Source organism: Zingiber officinale, chromosome 6A (genome assembly GCF_018446385.1).
Source record: "Zingiber officinale cultivar Zhangliang chromosome 6A, Zo_v1.1, whole genome shotgun sequence".
NCBI lineage: Eukaryota > Viridiplantae > Streptophyta > Magnoliopsida > Zingiberales > Zingiberaceae > Zingiber > Zingiber officinale.
Window position 1 is genome coordinate 121,322,098 of NC_055997.1, and position 20,202 is coordinate 121,342,299.

At 39.8% G+C, this 20,202-nt stretch overlaps 1 protein-coding gene across 1 annotated transcript; it reads right to left on the minus strand.

Moving 5' to 3' along the window:
- Positions 1-369: 369 nt before the first annotated feature.
- LOC121997806 (protein NRT1/ PTR FAMILY 4.6-like) lies at positions 370-2,691 on the minus strand. Its single transcript, XM_042552431.1, has 4 exons — positions 2,505-2,691; positions 2,304-2,412; positions 1,939-2,156; positions 370-1,783 (listed from the first exon to the last, which is right to left on the minus strand). The coding sequence occupies exons 1-4, from the start codon at positions 2,505-2,507 to the stop codon at positions 419-421; spliced, it is 1,695 nt and encodes a 564-aa protein (XP_042408365.1). The 5' UTR covers positions 2,508-2,691; the 3' UTR covers positions 370-418.
- Positions 2,692-20,202: the final 17,511 nt, after the last annotated feature.

Below are 20,202 nucleotides of genomic sequence, written 5' to 3' on the forward strand. Positions count from 1 at the left end.
AGCATGGCTAAGGAGAAAGAAGTAGATAAAAATCATAGCACTGACTTCTTGTTAAATAAGAAGTGTTGCACCTAAAATTAGCTAAAAATAAACGAAATAAAAACTGATTTATAAAAAAACTCCTTTTATAAGTCTTTTTGTAATACAATTGAATGATGCCAAGCTCTATTTCAAAGAGTGACCAAGGTGGGTATAAATATTCAAGTAAATTTGCAATAAAATGAAAATGTTCTTTTCTTTTATAAAGCTGCTGTAACCTTCCAAGTAAATTATCATTAAAACGAGGCTTATGGGTTGCTTAACATCGAATCCATCAACAGAAAATTTGTTTAAATTTTAATTTTATATGGAAAAGTTGATCTGTGAATCTAATTATAATTTAAATTCAAGATTAGCATTCAAGAGTCATCATGTCTAACTATTTCTTGCTGGATCGATAGCGATAGATCATCGCCCAGAAGACAAAGTTGACCAAGTTTAACGCACTGAGCACGCACATCAACAAATAGAATCTCTCCAGGTGGTAGTGGTTCAGGTTTTCGCCCGACAGCCAGCCCCTTCGCCCTCCGCCGCCGCCCGACGACGTAGCAAGGTTCACCACCGTCACCAACACCGAGCTCAGGTAGTACCCCATCGCCAGCGACGCCCACGACAGCGACGTCGCCAGCGTCCGCATCCTCGCTGGCGCCTCGCTGAAGAAGAACTCCAACATTCCTGCCAGCGTAAACAGATCCGCCGACCCTAAGAACAGGTACTGGAACGCCACCCAGAAGAAGGTGATCGGCAATGGCCCCTGAAACCCCTCCCCGACCCGCCGCGCCACTCGCTTCCGCTTCACCTCCACCGCCGCCGCCACCGCCATCGCCACCACCGACAGGACCAGCCCTGTCCCGATTCGCTGCAGGTGCGTGATCCCCATCTCGGTCCTCGTGACGCGGCGCGCGAAGGGCACGATCACGTGGTCGTACAACGGCGCGATGGTCATGATGAAGATGACCGGGAAGACCGGAAGAGATGCCGGCGGCACCGTCAGCCGGCCCACCCGCGTGTCCATCGTCCCCGCCTGCTGCACCGAGAAGGTGGAAAGCTGCGCGAGGCAGCAGTTGAGCATGATGGTCGAGAGAAAGATCGGGAGGAGCTTCAGCACGACCTTGACGTCCTCCACTTCATTCGCGTCGCACGCGAGGCTGCGATGGAGCGGCCGCCCTTCCACCGCGCGGTTGAGACACACCAGCTCCTTCCCCGGCACCGTCTCCGTCGCCTCGCTTTCTTTAATATCCTCAACGGGACTACTCTGTTCCATGTCGACGACTGCGTTTCGCGCGCTCTGATAATTGCTTCTTCGATTCAGGATGGCGGCGAGCAGAACCTTGGCGATGGTGGTGAGGGGACTTCCGGTGGGTATCTTGTTTCTGTAAAGAGGAGAGCCGGCGAGGAAAACGGGGATGGAGAGTAATATGGTGATGGTGGAGATCCCAAAGCCCCATTTCCAGCCCTTGTTGTCCTCCACCCACACGACGAAGGTAACGGCGAAGAGGCCGCCGCAGGCGAGACAGAAGATGAAGTAGTTGAAGAAGGTGGAGCGGGCCTTGCGGCCGCGAGCGGTGCTCTCGTCGAACTGCTCGCCGCCGTGGGGTGCGAGCGAGCCCTTGATGCCGCCGACCCCGAGCGCAGTCAGATAGAGACCGGCGAAGAGCATGGCGGCTTTCCCACCGGTGGCCTCCTCGCCGGGAGGCGGCTTGAGAGAGGAAAAGACGGCTTGCACCGTGAGGATGATCAACCCCTGTTTCGCAACAGAACAGAGCGCAACACTAAATTACAGAAATCTACGCCTCAATATCACGCTCATTTTCACAGCTGCTGCAAGAATTGCGATCTAACATACGGAAATCGAATCGAAAACAGACGGAAAAATAAAAAGAAGAAGAAAAAACTCACCAGGAACTCGAGGAGAGCACTTATCAAGTAGATGTGATAGGTGGTGAAGAAGGCATCCGATAAGAAGCCCCCGAGAAGGGCGAGGAGGAAGGCTGTGCCCATAAAGTTGGTCACCGCGGTGGCCGAGCGAGAGAGCGAGAAGTGCATAAACCCCGTCAAGTAGGTCACCAAGTTGCTGGAGTTGGCCAGAAATGCCAAGTTCTCCATTATCTCCACCACTGCACCATTTCAAGTTGCACTTTTTCACTCATCTCGCCATCAAATTAGATGGAACAAAAAAAGGTCAACTCTTGTTCTTCTTCCCAGGAATTTCTCTCTTGCGGTGCTTAATCGTAGGGATTGTATATAAGCGTTAGCTACTTTACCGAGAACGAAGGAAGCTGCAAGCATGCCTCCATGTTTGGCTCTGAGGGCAGGTCTGCCCCTCCAGTTCACGTAACCAGCCCATGTTTCAGCTTCATTTGCTCCTCCTTCCTGCCATGGAAATCGAAAGGCCTGATTGATTGATTGATTCATTGTATTCTGAGAGAAAAGTTGGAATTGATCAGAAAGAAAAGGGAACTCACCATTTCTTCTTCTTCTTCTTCAATTTGCAATTTACTTGGAGGCCTGACTTGGGGAGGGAGGAGGAGATAAAAGAATCGTGCTGAAGAGAGTATTTAAAGGGAGAGAGTGTTCAGGTATCTCAATCCTACCATTGAAGGCGATGGTCATCACAGCCACATGAAAAGTCTACGTCAACAGTGCGCGGATCTTATTGATTTTAAAATATCCTTTTCATTTTATTTTCAAATCCTAAAATATATGTTGCGTTTGCTAATAGAATAACCTACAATTGACTTACTTTGTGAAAAGAACCTGAAGATAAGACAAAACTCATCAGTGTTCCGATTCTATCTTATATATAAAGTTTTTATAATGTCCAGCCATCCAATTTTTTTTTTTTAAACAGTCCTAAAAATGACCTAGACTCAAATATTTTTATCGAGAGTAAATTGAAAAGTCCGTGTGATTGTTCATCCGAAGCAATCAATATTCTTATATTTATTAATCATTACACTATTACTCCGAGAGCTATGTCTCATCTTTTATTTAGAGTAAATGCATGCCTCTAGAAGACATTTATTCGATATAATATTGCCATTCTTTATATTTATAGTTTATTTTTTTAAAAAAAATCAAAATTTAATCGAATTACAGCTAAAATAGGATTTATTTTTAAGTCCTTATAAAAAAAGCTCAAACCAGAACAAACAAGACGACTAATTTAGAGGGAAAATTACTATATCTTACTGATCTTGATTTTAAGTAGGGAACTAAAAGAAACATATATTACTTATTTTTTATTGTATTTATCAATTTTTTTAACCTTCTTTGGATGGAATTTTAATGGATGAACTAGACTAAAATAATTTCTTTCCTTCACTCTACTTCCATGCATCAAACTTAAAAAAAATATTTGTATATATTTATCATATGCTTAAACTTTAATTTCCTTCTAACTAAACAAACGTATTTTGTTTCTCTTTTTTTTTCAGTTACTTGCAGCCAAGTAAACACAATATTAATTAAACCATTTCATGGTGGATTTCCTATTAAAATATTGTGCTTTTAAAATTAAAATTGGGAAGCAACTCTCTGGACTCTGAATGTGTAAGGAAAGAATGTTATGCTGATTTTTTTTTTAAAAAAAAAAACAGTGAATGAAGTTCCTCACAACAATTAGTAAATGGCCTTCCTCTTTATTTTATTTATTCTTTATTGTACTTCATTTTTTCTTTTTTTTTTTAGTTTAAAAGTGTGGCCTTCCAAAATTTAAGTCTGATTTTTTTTTAAAAAAAAAAAAAAAATAGGTGACCTAGCAAGTGGGATCATCTTCCGTGGCTTGGCTTTAAAGTTTCATATAGTACAAAATGAGTGGGAATAAAATCCCTTTGAAACTTATTTTTATTTTGCCATTTCATTTGCATTTTTTTATTATTTGGATATTGACATTTTAGGTTAAAACGTACGTGCATGTTTATATCTCCTAGATTACGATATCAGTGACTTGCTGAGATAAATAAAATGTGAATTTTAGATTCATTGAACTATAGTCATTGAAGGTTATTGTCTAATGATGAAACTTCTTTATTACCTTTGTCTATATTAGTTGACTTATTTGTAAGATCTACCAAAATTTAATTAACGTACTGGAGTATTGGGATTAGCCTTTGACAATGTCAACTGAGGGTAGGATATATTGTTCAACTAGTGAACTTTGTCCACTGAGGGTCAACAATATGAACTTGGTCTGATTTATCGACCTAAATTCAACTCACGTGTTACAAAGATAAGATTATTGCTCGATTCACATATTAAATGAACGATCGAATTATTTAGCTGATTTTATCAAAGAAAGATAACTTTAAAAACTAGTGTCTAAAATTTGATATATAAAGACATGTTGACTGATCTTTAGAATCAATTCCAAAAGCCTTTTTTTCACTTTCTTCCTTCTACGGCCGGTGCATTTATTCAAACAAATTAATATTCTTTGAAGGCGTTTTGTGGACTTTTTGGAGGATTTTAGATCTAACTAGACTGACCGATCGATCGACCGACAGTATCGAATTCCCTAACCAACTGTTCGATCTAAAAGCATTACATGTTCTCATCTAATGAAGTGACTTTTAGGGATGCAGCTAGAATTAGGAAAAATAGTAGAAAATCTAAGTATAAGAATATTCTTTGAAAAATAAGAAGTTTGCATAGGAAGAAAAGTTGAATCAGTACCCTACAATATTCCTCAAATATTGCTTGACCTCTTAGTGCAATTTCCAAGTTCATATTTATAAATATATTCTAGAAAAGAATTATTCAAACCCACATGTTTTATTACATACATAGTCAACCATTCCTACTTTGAAGTTGATTTCAAGGGAGACAAAACGCTTAAATGGAATACTTTGAAAGATGATCATCCTATCAGCACTTATAAGATCTTATTCTTTACCTCTTATGTTGGTTTTGGATAACAATTGACTACTTATCTTGCATATGTGTCACTAATTGACCACTGAGTAATTTACTATTCGACAATAAGCAATCAAGTTTTATAAAAGTATTGTAGTCCAAGTTATCGAAATAGTTTAGTTATAAATTCACCAAACCTTAGTGAATCATCCCCTAATTAAGTAAAATTTTTACCTTCATGGTTACTTCTGTCTTGTCACTGCAGTTTAAGTGATCAATACTTTCTCTAGTTTTAACAGAAATAATTATGGTGGTCCATCTCCCCTTGGAAGCTGCATCAAATTAAACACATGAAATTTTGACCTACTTCAATTTGATAAGAGCAAATTGGATTATTTCTCCAAGTTTCCAGAAAGTCACTTAGGGGCCCTGGGGTTTGGTGCCATATATGATAAGCGGACGGACGAGTTTCCCAAGTAACGAGGTCTCAATAAGTGGTGAGATATTTCAATGATTAACTAGACATCAAGTTTGATTCTCAGCTATGGCACATTGTAGGAATGAGTGGGATGACAAACATAAGAATGTTGGTCGTTGGATGTCGGACTGCGAGCGTTTTTCGATTATCTTGGTGGTCGGTGGAAAATTCTGTAAAACAAGACCGGTTATCTGTAGGATTAGTCGATTCAAAGAATTGGATACTTGGATTGCAAAAAAAAAAAAAAAAAAAAAAAGTCACTTAGGGGCCCCTAAGGCCTTGGTGTGATGGTAAGCAGACATACGTGTTTCCCGAACAATGAGGTTCAATTCTCATGCAATGAAAATAAGTATTTATGGTGTTGGGTCATCCCTCGAATTTACCTAGTAGCTGATGGGAAGTTTACGTGGGACCGAACCGACCATCTTCAAGTGAATGATAGGTAGAAATACCTAGCCATGCTCTCAAACATTGGGAAAAAAAAGATAATACCTAGTGCATGAAGCTTCCACTAATATAGGATCCCGGAGGAGAGTTTATTGTGCGTAACTATGTCATACTTTGTAAAAGGTTATTTATAAAACAAACTTATGATCTCTAGGTCACATAACAACAACTTTATCATTACGTCAAGCTCCCCTTCCGCCCAAACATTGATCAAACTTATATATCAATTCAAACAATGTGTTGTTTTGACTTGACTATGTCCGATAGCTGAGGAGAGCATCTTCTTTCATGCCCTAAATCCTAGCAGCAGCCACGTCCCAACTCCCAAACATTGAAAACTCTTTATTTTATCATGAATTTTACTAGTCCGGCAACCTTTTGGGACTTATACAATCAGGTGTTTTCATATCCACAACTTCTTTAAATAATAGTTGGAAGTGAAAGTTTCAGGCATAGATGCTCAAAATAGGACCTAATTCACCTAAACATGAGCTACTAATTAATTAGCAGTGGAGATCATCTTTCTTAACTTGTATATAGCCTAAGATAAAATTATATTTTTAGTTCCATAAGTTACACTTTTTTTAATTTGGGTCTTCTTATCTACAAATTCACATTCTTAGTATATTAACTTGCATTGTTTTCCAATTCAATTTTTTTTATATGGAATTCAAATTGACCACCAATAATTGTTTAGGTGGCGACAGTGATGTTAACATGGAAAATGAATTTAACTTTTTTTTTTTACGTTTGGTGGACTAATCACATACGTGGCAACTTTTTTAAGTCCACCCGAACATTAAAATAAATTAGAAACACAAAATCAAGTCAACCAACGATCCTCCATTCTTCTCCACCGTAAACCCTAACTCAATCTCATTCCTTGACTTATTCGATCCAATGCCTTCACTCAAAATCGATTCAAATCAGAAATCCCCTCACTCAAAATAAATTACAAAGTTTTTTTTGTCCTTCGCCATTTTTCGATTTTCTTCTTCAAACACAATTAACTTTCATTTTAATCATGGAATTATAGTCATATCTCTATAGCACTTTGGTGGATCTTCCCAAACAAAAAAGTTACAATCATCCTTCTGTCAAGAACAAGAGTGTGAGACATTAACATTCATAATAACATCAATAATGTTTAAGAATAAATTAAAGGAAAAAAAATATCACCTTCCAGTCAATGTAACCATGAAACCTCATACAAGGGGTATCATTTGTCCAAAAAGTTCTCAACACTGACCGTTTTGCACAGAACATGAATACACTTCTGGAGAATGAAGACATCTTGCTCTTTCAAATAAATTACATATCCAAATGTGAATGATGCTTCGTTATCTTCCTATTTTTATGAGAAACTATATTCAGAGGCTTGGGTCAAGTGACAAGGTTTCCAAATCTAGGGTTTATAGTGGAGAAGAAGGGGGGGATTATTGGTTTTAGCGGGGGGATATATGATAGGTGTTGATATGACGTGTTGTGAGTGACTCCAAAGGTAATGTAAGGTCGATAGTCAAAATGATGTGGTAGTCAAAGTCCGGGTGTACGTATCCGAACAAACCACCTCTCAAAAGAACTCTCGACATAAATCTAGGCGGGCACAGGGTCAGTCGAATATACGAGGATCAGCTCGTCACTACTCATGAACTGGCTTCCATTATACAACATATACCCGGGCAACAAAAGAGCCGGTTGGATATACAGGGCTCATCTCCTCACTACTCATAAATTAGACTTCTAGTATAGACCTGAGCGGCAAAAGAGCCGGCTAGACCTACGGGGCTCAGCTCCTCACTACTTATAAATTGGGTTTTCAGCATATACCCAGGCGGTCAAAGAGTCGGTCGGACCTTCAGGACTTAGTTCCACACTTCTCCTGTGCAAGTCTCTTAGCATACAGTTGGTCAGACCTAGAACCAATTGGACCATCGGGACTTAGCTTCCCACTTCTCCTGTGTAAGTCTCTTAGCATACATTTGTTCGGCTCAAGAGCCGGTCGAACCTCCATACTCAATTCCTCATCTCTCCTGGGCACGACTCCGAGTTACATCCACCCAGTTACAGAGTCAGTCAGATCTCCTCTAAGAAATAGTATTATCAGGAAATCGTAACAATTTGTCAGAAAATAACAGTTACTCACCTGAGAATATTCTCTTATTCTGGCATAAATACGCCATAAAACCTTCCTCTGTCCAGAGGAAGACTATTGTACATACTCCATCACCCAAAATATTCTGACACCAAACATTCGCTTCATTATTACGGAGGTTAAAAGAGGGTGGTATAAAAAGGAGGGTCCTCTCCGTTGGCCAGATATATACTAGGAAGCTCACGCGCACACACATACACATCCACATTTACTATTCTATTGTTCTTCTTCTTCTCCATTTTCGCTCGGTTACTACTCTGACTTCAGCATCAGAGTGCCTGCGCCAAGGACCTCTCCCTGGTTCACTCTCTAACATTCCCATTGGTTATGTATGTGGTGTGCATAGGTCCGCAACCCCTAGCTCCAAGTCTGCAACCCCCAGCTTAAAGTCATTCCTCTGTTAACCTTCCTACCAGCTCACCGACCGCCCATCTACTCAACTTACGGATGGGATCATGTGTAATATTTTTTTAAAGAATTTTATTTTATTTTTAACGTGATATGACTTTAATTTTATGTTCCTTATTTATTTTAATATCTAAGTAGACTTAAAAAATTTACCACATAGGCGATTTGTCAACCAAAAGTAAAAATGCTCAAATTAATTTTTCATGTCAACATCGTTGCTGCTAGCTAGGCAATTACCAGTGATCAATTCTAATTCGGGCAAAAAAAGATTGAAATTGGAAAATATACAAATTAATGTACTAAGAATGTAAATTTGTAGATAACATGATTAAAATTGAAAAAATTGCAAGAACTAAAAATGTAATTCCCTAAATAGCCTAATTAATTAAGGTTTTTATCTTGTTAGACAAAAAGTTAATTAATTAATGATTATATATTCCAAGGACTCCCAAAACAACAAGTTAATCATGAAATATATGCATACAAAGTGAGTGAGTAAAAAATGTAATAAAACATATCAAAATTGTTAGGTTCTTCGGGCCGCGAAAACCGTTTTTCACGTCGCGGAAACCCCGAATCACCCAAGGCCAACGGATCCGTGCAAGGAAAACCGAACGATAAATACGAATACGAGTTTGAAAAACCTTTTAGATCTACTCCTAGATCTACATGTTAAGAACTTTACCCTTGTTGCGTGCCTTTCGCGTTCCCGCTCGTCCAAGGAGTTGCCGGATCTCTAGACCGTCAAGCGTCGGTCCTCTAGAAGTATCCACACGGACACGTCGGTGGAGAAAACCTTACACAAAGGTGTGCTAGCACCTTGGTAAGATTCGGCCAAGGCAAGGAGGAGAGGGAGAGGGAGAGCTTGAGAGGAAGAAGGAAGAAGGAAGAATAATCACCTTAATGAAAAATGAATGGAAAAATTCAATTCACTTTCAAAAGTGGCCGACCACTTCTCCTTTGTGCAACTCCCCATTAAATGCAATTAATGTGAAGTTATTAAGAAAATGGCTTTGTAACTTCCATGAGGTGACACCCATGATGATGTGGAGTAACATCATTGGTCCACTTCAATGCCAACTCACCAATGAGGTGGCATAAAGTCAAGTCAAACTTGACTTTTAATCTTCCTCTCAAGTCAAGTCAAACTTGACCAAATCTCTTCCATGGTTGATCGAATCCAACCATTTGATTCAAGCCAACTTAATATAATGAATCTAATTCATTTAATTAAATTGATTCAATGAGCCAAAATCTAAATTAGACTCATTGAACACATGAATCAACTTGAGTCGAACTCAAGTTAGCCCAATTAGGATTACTCTTAATCCAATTTGATTCATCAAATGAATCTAATCCTCTTGGTTCATCATATGAACCTAATCTCCATCTAATTGTCCTAAGTGTGTGACCCTATAGGTTCTTGTAACGTTGGCAATGCCCTAAACCCATTTAGGAGCATAAGTAATGAGCGGTATCTAGCAACACATCATTACTACCCAAGTTACAAGAATGTCGAGATCCGACATCACCTTGTGACTACTAATTGTGACTCCTCACAATATGTGACATTGTCCTTCTATCCTAGACATCTAGATTGATCAATATGAGGCATAGATCGTGTCATCCTCTAATCAATCTAAATCTTAAACTCCAAGTAGACTCACTCGATCAAATGAGCTCAACATCTAATGTTGACTCATTTGGGCATGGTCATGCACTTAGTGGTCTCACTCTATCAAGAATACCGATGTCGCTCCCGTCATATGGGAGGGATAGATCCCATCTACATCACTCACATCCCTCTACATAATTCATTATATACCCAGTAATCGCCTTTATAGTCCACCCAGTTACGGGTGACGGTTGACGAAACCAAAGTACATAACTTCTTATGTAGGGATCCATGGTGACTTCAGGTCCAAGGACTAATAGTCATACTAATAGCCACATGAGAAAGTATATGACACTCATATAACGATCCATGATACTTTCTCATGGCGGGTCATTCAGTATACATTCTTCAATGCATACCCATGTGTCAACTTGATATCTCTATATCCATGACTTGTGAGATCAAGTCATCGAGTTGATATTTGACACTAATACAAATAAGTATAATAATCAAACAAATGCCTTTATTAATATACAAGAATATGATACAATGAGTCCATACAATCATCAGATGATTGGCTCTAAGGCTCTAACTAACAATCTCCCACTAGCACTAGTGCCAATCAGTATAGGCTCTAAGGCCTAATGACCTAGTGTGACCATCATGCTTCCTCTGTGCCAAAGCCTTGGTCAAGGGATCTGCGATGTTAGCCTCTGTAGATACTCTGCAAATCTTCACATCTCCTCTATCGATAATCTCTCGAATGAGATGGAAGCGTCGTAGTATATGCTTGGTCCGCTGGTGTGAGCGAGGTTCCTTCGCTTGTGCTATAGCTCTATTGTTGTCACAATAGAGCTCAATGGGGTCAGCAATGCTGGGAACCACCCCAAGTTCAGTGATGAACTTGCGGATCCAAACTGCCTCCTTTGCTGCCTCTGATGTAGCAATGTACTCGGCTTCTGTTGTAGAATCAGCTACTGTATCCTGCTTCGAACTCTTCCAGCTGATAGCACCACCATTAATGCAAAATACGAACCCCGACTTCGATCTATAGTCAGCTAGCATCACTGTAACCCTTTACAGCTAGCTCATCATTACCTCCATATATCAAGAAATATTCTTTAGTCCTTCTTAAGTACTTAAGAATATTCTTGACCGCTATCCAGTGACTTTCACCTGGATCTGACTGGTATCTGCTCGTCATGCTCAAAGCATACGAGACATCAGGTTGAGTACATAGCATGGCGTACATGATAGATCCTATGGCTGAGGCATAAGGGATCTGATCCATGCGGTCTCTCTCCTCTCTAGAAGAGGGACTTTGAGTCTTCGAAAGACTCACGCCATGTGACATCGGCAGAAATCCCTTCTTGGAGTTCTGCATGGCAAACCGAAGGAGTACCTTGTCAATGTATGTACTCTGACTTAGGCCAAGCAATCTTTTAGATCTATCTCTATAGATCTGAATCCCTAGAATGCGGGATGCCTCACCTAAGTCCTTCATTGAGAAACAACTCCCTAGCCAGGTCTTGACAGACTGAAACATAGGGATGCCCTTCCCAATGAGTAGTATGTCATCCACATACAATATGAGGAAGACAACTATATCCCCTACAACCTTCTTGTAGACACAAGGCTCATCTTCGTTCTTGATGAAACCAAACTGTTTGATTGCATCATCGAAACGAAGATTCCAGCTCCGAGAAGCTTGTTTTAGTCCATAAATGGACCTATGCAGCTTGCATACTCTGCTAGTATGCTGTGGATCTACAAAACCCTCAGGTTGTGTCATGTACACATCCTTGAGTAGGTTTCCATTCAGAAACGCGGTTTTGACATCCATCTGCCATATCTAATAGTCATGGTAGGCTGCAATAGCAAGCATGATCCGAATGGACTTAAACATCGCTACTGGAGAAAAGGTTTCGTCATAGTCAATACCATGAATCTGCTTGAAACCTTTAGCTACCAAGCGACCATTATAAATAAGTCCATCCATGTCAGTCTTTCTCTTAAAGACCCACTTATACCCAATGGGTTTTACCCCTTCAGGTGGATCAACCAAAGTCCATACTTGGTTGGTGTACATGGATTCCATTTCGGATCTCATGGCTTCTAGCCATTTCTCGGAATCTGGTCTCATCACAACTTCCTGATAGGTGGTAGGCTCATCCTCTATGAGCACAATGTCATCATGGTCAGACAAGAGAAATGAGTATCTCTCAGGCTGACGACGTACCCTATCAGACCTGCGAAGAGGTATGTCTACTTGAACTAGTTGTTGTTCCTCAACTCTTTGTAGAACATCATCCACAACACTTTGTGGTTCCAGTTCAATTTCCATCGAGGCATCTGTGCTATTGTTCGCATTTTGAACTTCTTCAAGATCGAACACGCTCTCACTAGTCTTTCTAGAAACAAAGTCCCTTTCTAGAAAGACCCCAGTCTTTGCCACAACTACCTTGTGCTGACTGAGAATGTAGAAGTAATATCCCTTAGTTTCCTTGGGATATCCAATGAAATAGCACTTGTCGAATTTGGGTCCTAATTTGTCTGAGACTTGACGTCTAACGTAAGCCTCACAACCCCAAATCCTCATGAAAGACACCTGGACATCTCTCCCAGTCCATATCCTATATGGTGTCTTTATCACGGCCTTGGATGGAACTCGGTTGAGTATAAAAGCTGTCGTCTAGAGCATAACCCCAAAGGTATGTCGGAAGATCTGTGTGACTCATCATAGATCGTACCATATCTAATAGAGTACGATTCCTCCTTTCGGATACACCATTCCACTGTGGTGTTCCAGGAGGCGTGAGTTGGGATAGAATCTCACACTCAGCTAAGTAGTCACGAAACTCATGGCTTAAGTATTCACCACCTCGATCTGATCGAAGTATCTTAATACTCCTGCCAAGCTGGTTCTGTACTTCATTCTTGAATTCTTTGAACTTTTCAAAGGATTCAGACTTATGTGTCATCAAGTACACATAACCATATCTACTGAAGTCATCAGTAAACGTGATGAAGTACCTATAACCGCCTCTAGCAGCGACATTGAAAGGGCCACATACATCACTATGTATGAGTCCTAACAAATCAGTCGCTCTCTCGCTGTGCCCACTAAAGGGAGTCTTGGTCATCTTGCCTCGTAGGCATGACTCGCATATCTCATATGATTCAAAATCAAATGAGTCCAGCAAACCATCCTTATGGAGCTGGGATAAGCGCTTGTCATTTATATGACCTAAGCGACAGTGCCAGAGGTAGGTTTGGTTCATGTCATTTGACTTGAACCTCTTGGTACTAATGTTATAGATAGGGCTCTCAAGGTCTAGAATATAGAGTCCGTTTATTAGTGGTGCACTACAATAGAACATATCTTTTAAATAAACAGAACAACATTTGTCTTTTATTATAAAAGAGTATCCTTTCTTGTCTAAACAAGAAATTGAAACTATGTTCTTAGTAAGAGCAGGCACATAACAACAATCATCTAAATCTAGTACAAGCCCAGAGGGCAGAGATAGGTTCCTACAGCAATAGCAGCAACCCGTGCTCCATTGCCTACTCGTAGGTCCACCTCGCCCTTTGCCAATGCTCTGCTATTTCTCAGCGCCTGCACATCAGTACAAATGTGAGAAGCACATCCAGTATCTAATACCCATGATGTAGAAATAGATAGATTGACTTCTATAACATATATACCTGAAGTGGAAGTCTCACTTCGCTTCTTCTTAAGATCCTCCAAGTATACCTTGCAGTTCCTCTTCCAGTGCCCGGTCTGACCGCAGTGGAAGCAGGTAGCATCCTTGGTGACCCCTCCTTTAGGCTTCAGTGCCTTGCCTTTGCCCTTGGTTTGGGACTTTCCGTTACCTTTGGGCTTGCCCTTGCCCTTGTGCTTCTGGACCATCAGAATGGGCTTAACCTTCTTAAGGTTAATCTCAGCAGTTCGTAACATACTAAGTAGCTCGGGCAGTGGCTTGTCAATCTCGTTCATGTTATAGTTGAGAATGAATTGACTATAGCTATCCGGCAAGGACTGCAAGATCAAGTCAGTGGCCAGCTCTTGGCCAAGTGGGAACCCCAGTCTTTGTAGGTTCTCTATGTACCCAATCATCTTGAGTACATAAGGACCTACGGGAGCCCCGTCTGACATCTTGCACTGAAACAGTGCCTTAGAGATCTCAAATCTCTCATGCCTCGCTTGTCCCTGATATAGTTGGCGAAGATGCTCAACCATATCGTAAGCGCCCATCAACTCGTGTTGCTTCTGAAGCTCAGAGTTCATGGTCGTGAGCATTAGACAGGACACATCTAATGCGTCATCTTGATGCTTCTTGTAAGCATCTTTGTCTGCTCGCGGGGTATTGGCAGGAGGAGCCTCCGGAATGGGCTGCTCCAGAACGTACAGTTTACATTCCTGGGTGAGAACTATTCTCAAGTTCCTGTACCAGTCCAGGAAATTCGCTCCGTTGAGCTTGTCCTTCTCAAGGACAGATCGCAATGAGAAGGAATTCGTGTTCGACGTCATGGTTATCTACAATAGAAAATTTGCAGAAATAAATATCATATTCTTTTAAAATCATTTAATTAGGCCTTTAACTAAATGATGCTCCCACTGAATACTATAATTCTTGTGGGACAAGATCCACATCATACTAACCCTTGAGTTAGCTTTGGCTAATACGCCCGAGGCTTAGTATGATCGGTAGGTAACGATTACCAATTACATCTCTATGCAACTCTTGTTTATAGAATAAAATCCGCATTTATATTAAAACTCGAGTTAGCTTTGGCTAATACGCCCGAGAATTAATATAAATGTGATTTTGTCCTACCTTTTCAACCATTGGAAGAATGCCTATAGTTGACTCGATCCAACCGAGTAACTAGGAATACTCAATCTAATTGAGTTTGTATTCACCCATGCGTTGATAGGCGGGACCAAAATTGTCCCTCCGTACCCTACCAAGATAATATGTATTGCTCTGCTTTGGCAGATTCAACAATACATGTGATCGAGGTAGTGATAGGTATCACGGCACGGTTAGGCATTTAGAGTTGGTTCGATCGAGATCTAATCTAATCGAAAAGGATGCATCTTGTGCACGACTTAGATCTAATCTAATCGTAAGGGTGCATCATGTGCACGACTTAGATCTAATCTAATCGTAAGGCACTAATTAATTAATTACTTATTAAACATGCATCATATACATAAACAATTAACTAATTAATCTATTTATGATTTAGTCATGGCCCTACTACGATCTTCTCAAGACAATGAGAAGATCGAATGGTCAATCTAGGGTCAACAGCTTCTCCAAGCTCCTCCCTTTGACCACCTTGTGTTGCTCGTGCCCGCCTTGGAACTCCGTTTCGTGTGGACCCTCCACCGCTCCAATTTGTACATTACAATTTGAAACTTGAGTTACATTCAAGTCTAAATCTAATTTACAACAAGAATATAAGAGAAGGCACGACGCGCAGGTCGCGAATAAATAAAAACATACAACACGCGTCACGCAGGCCGTATTATGAATTACAACACAACCAATCATATTGGGTTTTTGGGCCATGACTATCACAAAATTAATATATAATTCAAAATTATATATTTTTCATAATTTTCTGTAATTTTAAAATTAATTTTTACAATTTTACGAGTAAAATTTTCTGGCGGACCCGTTTAGCGGTTTCGGGCGCAATCGCGGAACGGATCCCCTTGCGGGGCAAGGGGCAGCGCCCCTACCCGTGATCTATGTATTTTACATAAAGTCCTATAATTGTCCCAAAATGATTTATCACGTTTAGGAAAAAATCTTCCCGGCGGTTCGTTTAGCGATTTTCGGGTGCAATCGCGAGCCAAATCCTTGCGGGGTTAGGGGCAGTACCCCTACCCGCGATCTAACCATCGCGAGTTGCTCCTAAGCGATCTAATGGCACCCAAGCCCGCTGTCCCAAAAATTTTGGGGCGAAACGAAGCCGTTTTGGAAAAATCTTTCCGGTAGCCGAAGCCTACAAGTGCCGAGACACTTGTGTTTCGCTTCTACGGAAAACTTACCCATAAAAACTATAAAAACTTAAATTTTACAGAAAATCACAGAATCTTTTATTTTTTTAAAAAATAAAACTAAACTCGTACAAGCCTTGCACGTGGCTCTGATACCACTGTTAGGTTCTTCGGTAGGGCTGTAAACGAGCCGAGCCGAGCCGAGCTTTGGGGTGTTCAAGCTTGTTTGATAAGATAATCGAGCCGAGCCGAGCCGAGCTTAAAATGAACCAAGCTTTTGAAATGAGTGTTCAAGCTTGGCTTGGTTTATTTTTTATGAGCTTGAGCTTGTTTGAAGCTTGGCTTGAGCTTGGTTCGTTTAGATGTTATCAAGCTCTCAATTCAAGCTTGGCTTGAGCTTGGCTTGGGTTTGGTTCGAGCTTGGCTTGAGCTTGGTTCGTTTAGATGTTATCAAGCTCTCGATTCAAGCTTGTTTGATTGTTTGAAACTTTTAATTGTTTGATTAGTTATTAAGATTGATAATTTAAATTTATTTATTTTATTTTATTATTTATTTTATTTTATTATTTATTTAGCATATTGAAAGAGTTTTATTAATAAATATGGTTCGTGAACATTGTTTACGAACGTTGTTCATGAACATTGTTCACGAACGTTGTTCACGAACGTTAACGAGCTGAACACATATGTGTTCAAGCTTGTTTGTTTAGCTTAACGAGCTGTTCAAGCTTGTTTGTTTAATTAATCTTATGTATATTGAACGAACATAAACAAGCTCTTACCAAGCCGAACACCAAGCTTGTTCACGAACGCTTGGTTCATTTACAGCCCTATTCTTCGGGCCGCGAAAACCGCTTTTCGCGTCGTGGAAACCCCGAATCACCCAAGGCCAACGGATCCGTGCAAGGAAAACCGAACGATAAATACGAGTACGAGTTTGAAAAACCTTTTAGATCTACTCCTAGATCTACATGTTAAGAACTTTACCCTTGTTGCGTGCCTTTCGCGTTCCCGCTCGTCCAAGGAGTTGCCGGATCTCTAGACCGTCAAGCGTCGGCCCTCTAGAAGTATCCATATGGACACGTAGGTGGAGAAAACCTTACACAAAGGTGTGCTAGCACCTTGGTAAGATTCGGCCAAGGCAAGGAGGAGAGGGAGAGGGAGAGCTTGAGAGGAAGAAGGAAGAATAATCACCTTAATGAAAAATGAATGGAAAAATTCAATTCACTTTCAAAAGTGGCCGGCCACTTCTCCTTTGTGCAACTCCCCATTAAATGCAATTAATGTGAAGTTATTAAGAAAATGACTTTGTAACTTCCATGAGGTGGCACCCATGATGATGTGGAGTAACATCATTGGTCCACTTCAATGCCAACTCACCAATGAGGTGGCATAAAGTCAAGTCAAACTTGACTTTTAATCTTCCTCTCAAGTCAAGTCAAACTTGACCAAATCTCTTCCATGGTTGATCGAATCCAACCATTTGATTCAAGCCAACTTAATATAATGAATCTAATTCATTTAATTAAATTGATTCAATGAGCCAAAATCTAAATTAGACTCATTGAACACATGAATCAACTTGAGTCGAACTCATGTTAGCCCAATTAGGATTACTCTTAATCCAATTTGATTCATCAAATGAATCTAATCCTCTTGGTTCATCATATGAACCTAATCTCCATCTAATTGTCCTAAGTGTGTGACCCTATAGGTTCTTGTAACGTTGGCAATGCCCTAAACCCATTTAGGAGCATAAGTAATGAGCGGTATCTAGCAACACATCATTACTACCCAAGTTACAAGAATGTCGAGATCCGACATCACCTTGTGACTACTAATTGTGACTCCTCACAATATGTGACATTGGCCTTCTATCCTAGACATCTAGATTGATCAATATGAGGCATAGACCGTGTCATCCTCTAATCAATCTAAATCTTGAACTCCGAGTAGACTCACTCGATCAAATGAGCTCAACATCTAATGTTGACTCATTTGGGCATGACCATGCACTTAGTGGTGTCACTCTATCAAGAATACCGATGTCGCTCCCGTCATATGGGAGGGATAGATCCCATCTACATCACTCACATCCCTCTACATAATTCGTTATATACCCAGTAATCGCCTTTATAGTCCACCCAGTTACGGGTGACGGTTGACGAAACCAAAGTACATAACTCCTTATGTAGGGATCCATGGTGACTTCAGGTCCAAGGACTAATAGTCATACTAATAGCCACATGAGAAAGTATATGACACTCATATAACGATCCATGATACTTTCTCATGGCGGGTCATTCAGTATACATTCTCCAATGCATACCCATGTGTCAACTTGATATCTCTATATCCATGACTTGTGAGATCAAGTCATCAAGTTGACCTACATGCTAGTATTATTACATTAACATTGTCCCTGAATGTTAATACTCGACTAGGAATGATTTAGAGTAGTGTTCCCTATATCATCTCACTATTGATTCAACTAATCGATTGATATAGGTATGAACCTTCTACTCAAGGACGCTATTATACTTAGTCTATTTGGCACTAATACAAATAAGTATAATAACCAAACAAATGCCTTTATTAATATACAAGAATATGATACAATGAGTCATCAGATGATTGGATCTAGGGCTCTAACTAACAAAAATCCCTATATAAATTGGACACATCAAAATCCTCCAGACCAAACTTTTGCTTGTTCTCAAGTAAATACTAATCTAAAATGCATGTGAATAACACTCTCCCCAACTTTAATGAACTCATTGAATCCTATCATATAGTATCATTCTCGAGCACATGCACTCAATCAGTTTCACTTAGCCTACATGCTAGTTACGTGCATAATACATGGTTTATTCTTAAGGTTCAAAATGCATTCCTAGTCAAATCATCATTCAATTGTCTCTCAAGTTTCACAAACCAAATCCTAAATGTCTTCTTTGTTAGAGTGTATACTAAAAGCCTAGCTTTTGGTATAAACATTTATATAGAAATAAGAATCACATTGGTCAAATGTCTACATTTATGATAAATGTAGTTGCTCAATTAATTTATATTGTAGATAACATGGTGTGTGGTGCCACACACAGAAGATCATGTTATCAGTTCCTTATAAATTATAAACAGTAGCTCACGACCAAGATGGAAAGGAACAAACCATTGGAAGGTCGTAGTGTAATTAGGTATTAGTTTATCTTAACTATATAATTACACTAGTACACTTAGAGTGTATTGGGTAGGACCATTTGAGGTCGTTCCTTTTATACTGACTTTATAAAGGAACAAAGACCTCAGTTATTATGGAAGTGTGTGCTCTTAATCCTAATATAATAACAAGCACATATATTTGATATTTATTTCTTTAATTTGTCAATGGGTGAGATTTAGTTCGATAAATCAATAAGCCTGATAAGTTGGGAAATGATATCACTTATAGTGTGTGTTGTTGATTATAGAAGGAAACTGTGTCCTAGTGATCTAGGTTGAGAATGTCCCCAAGAGGAGCTCATAAGGATTGTCATGTTAAACCCTGCAGGTGGACTTAGTCCGACATGACGATAAAGTTGAGTGGTACTACTTTTGGAGCTAGATATTAATTAAGTGAGTTGTCAGTAACTTACTTAATTAGTGGGCATTTGTTATCTTAAACACAGGGAGACTAACACACTCATAATAAGAAGGAGCCCAAAATGTAATTTGGGATTGATGCGGTAGTTCAATAATAGTTCTTTAGTGGAATGAATTATTATTGATGAAATTAAGTTGTGTGTTCGGGGCGAACACGGGATGCTTAATTTCATCGGGAGACCAAAACCAATTCCTCCTCTCGGTCCCTATCGTAGCCTCTAGTATATAGAGATTTATACCCACCGCATACCCACCTTCTTACCCATCCAATGGGGCCGGCCAAGCTAGCTTGGAACCCAATCTAGGGCCGGCCAAGATCAAGTGGATGAGTTATGTAGGTGGCGGTCAAAGCTTGGGTCCCAAGCTTAGGTGGCCGGCCACTAGAATATTAAAAAGGATTTTTATTAAAATTATTTCTTATGTGGATATCATGATTTTAAAAGAGAGTTTAAAAATTAAAAATTTCCTTTTATAACTTTCTACAAAAGATTAAGAGAAGAGATTAATCTCTTTCCTTATTTGTAGTTTAAAAGGATGGTTTTAATTTT

Excerpts from the sequence above, each read along its gene's own strand:
- LOC121997806 (XM_042552431.1), bottom strand. Across the intron at positions 2,157-2,303 it reads TGCAGCTTCCTTCGTTCTCG|TGGTGGAGATAATGGAGAAC; the intron begins GTAAAGTAGCTA and ends GAAATGGTGCAG. Across the intron at positions 1,784-1,938 it reads GTGCTCTCCTCGAGTTCCTG|GGGTTGATCATCCTCACGGT; the intron begins GTGAGTTTTTTC and ends GTTGCGAAACAG.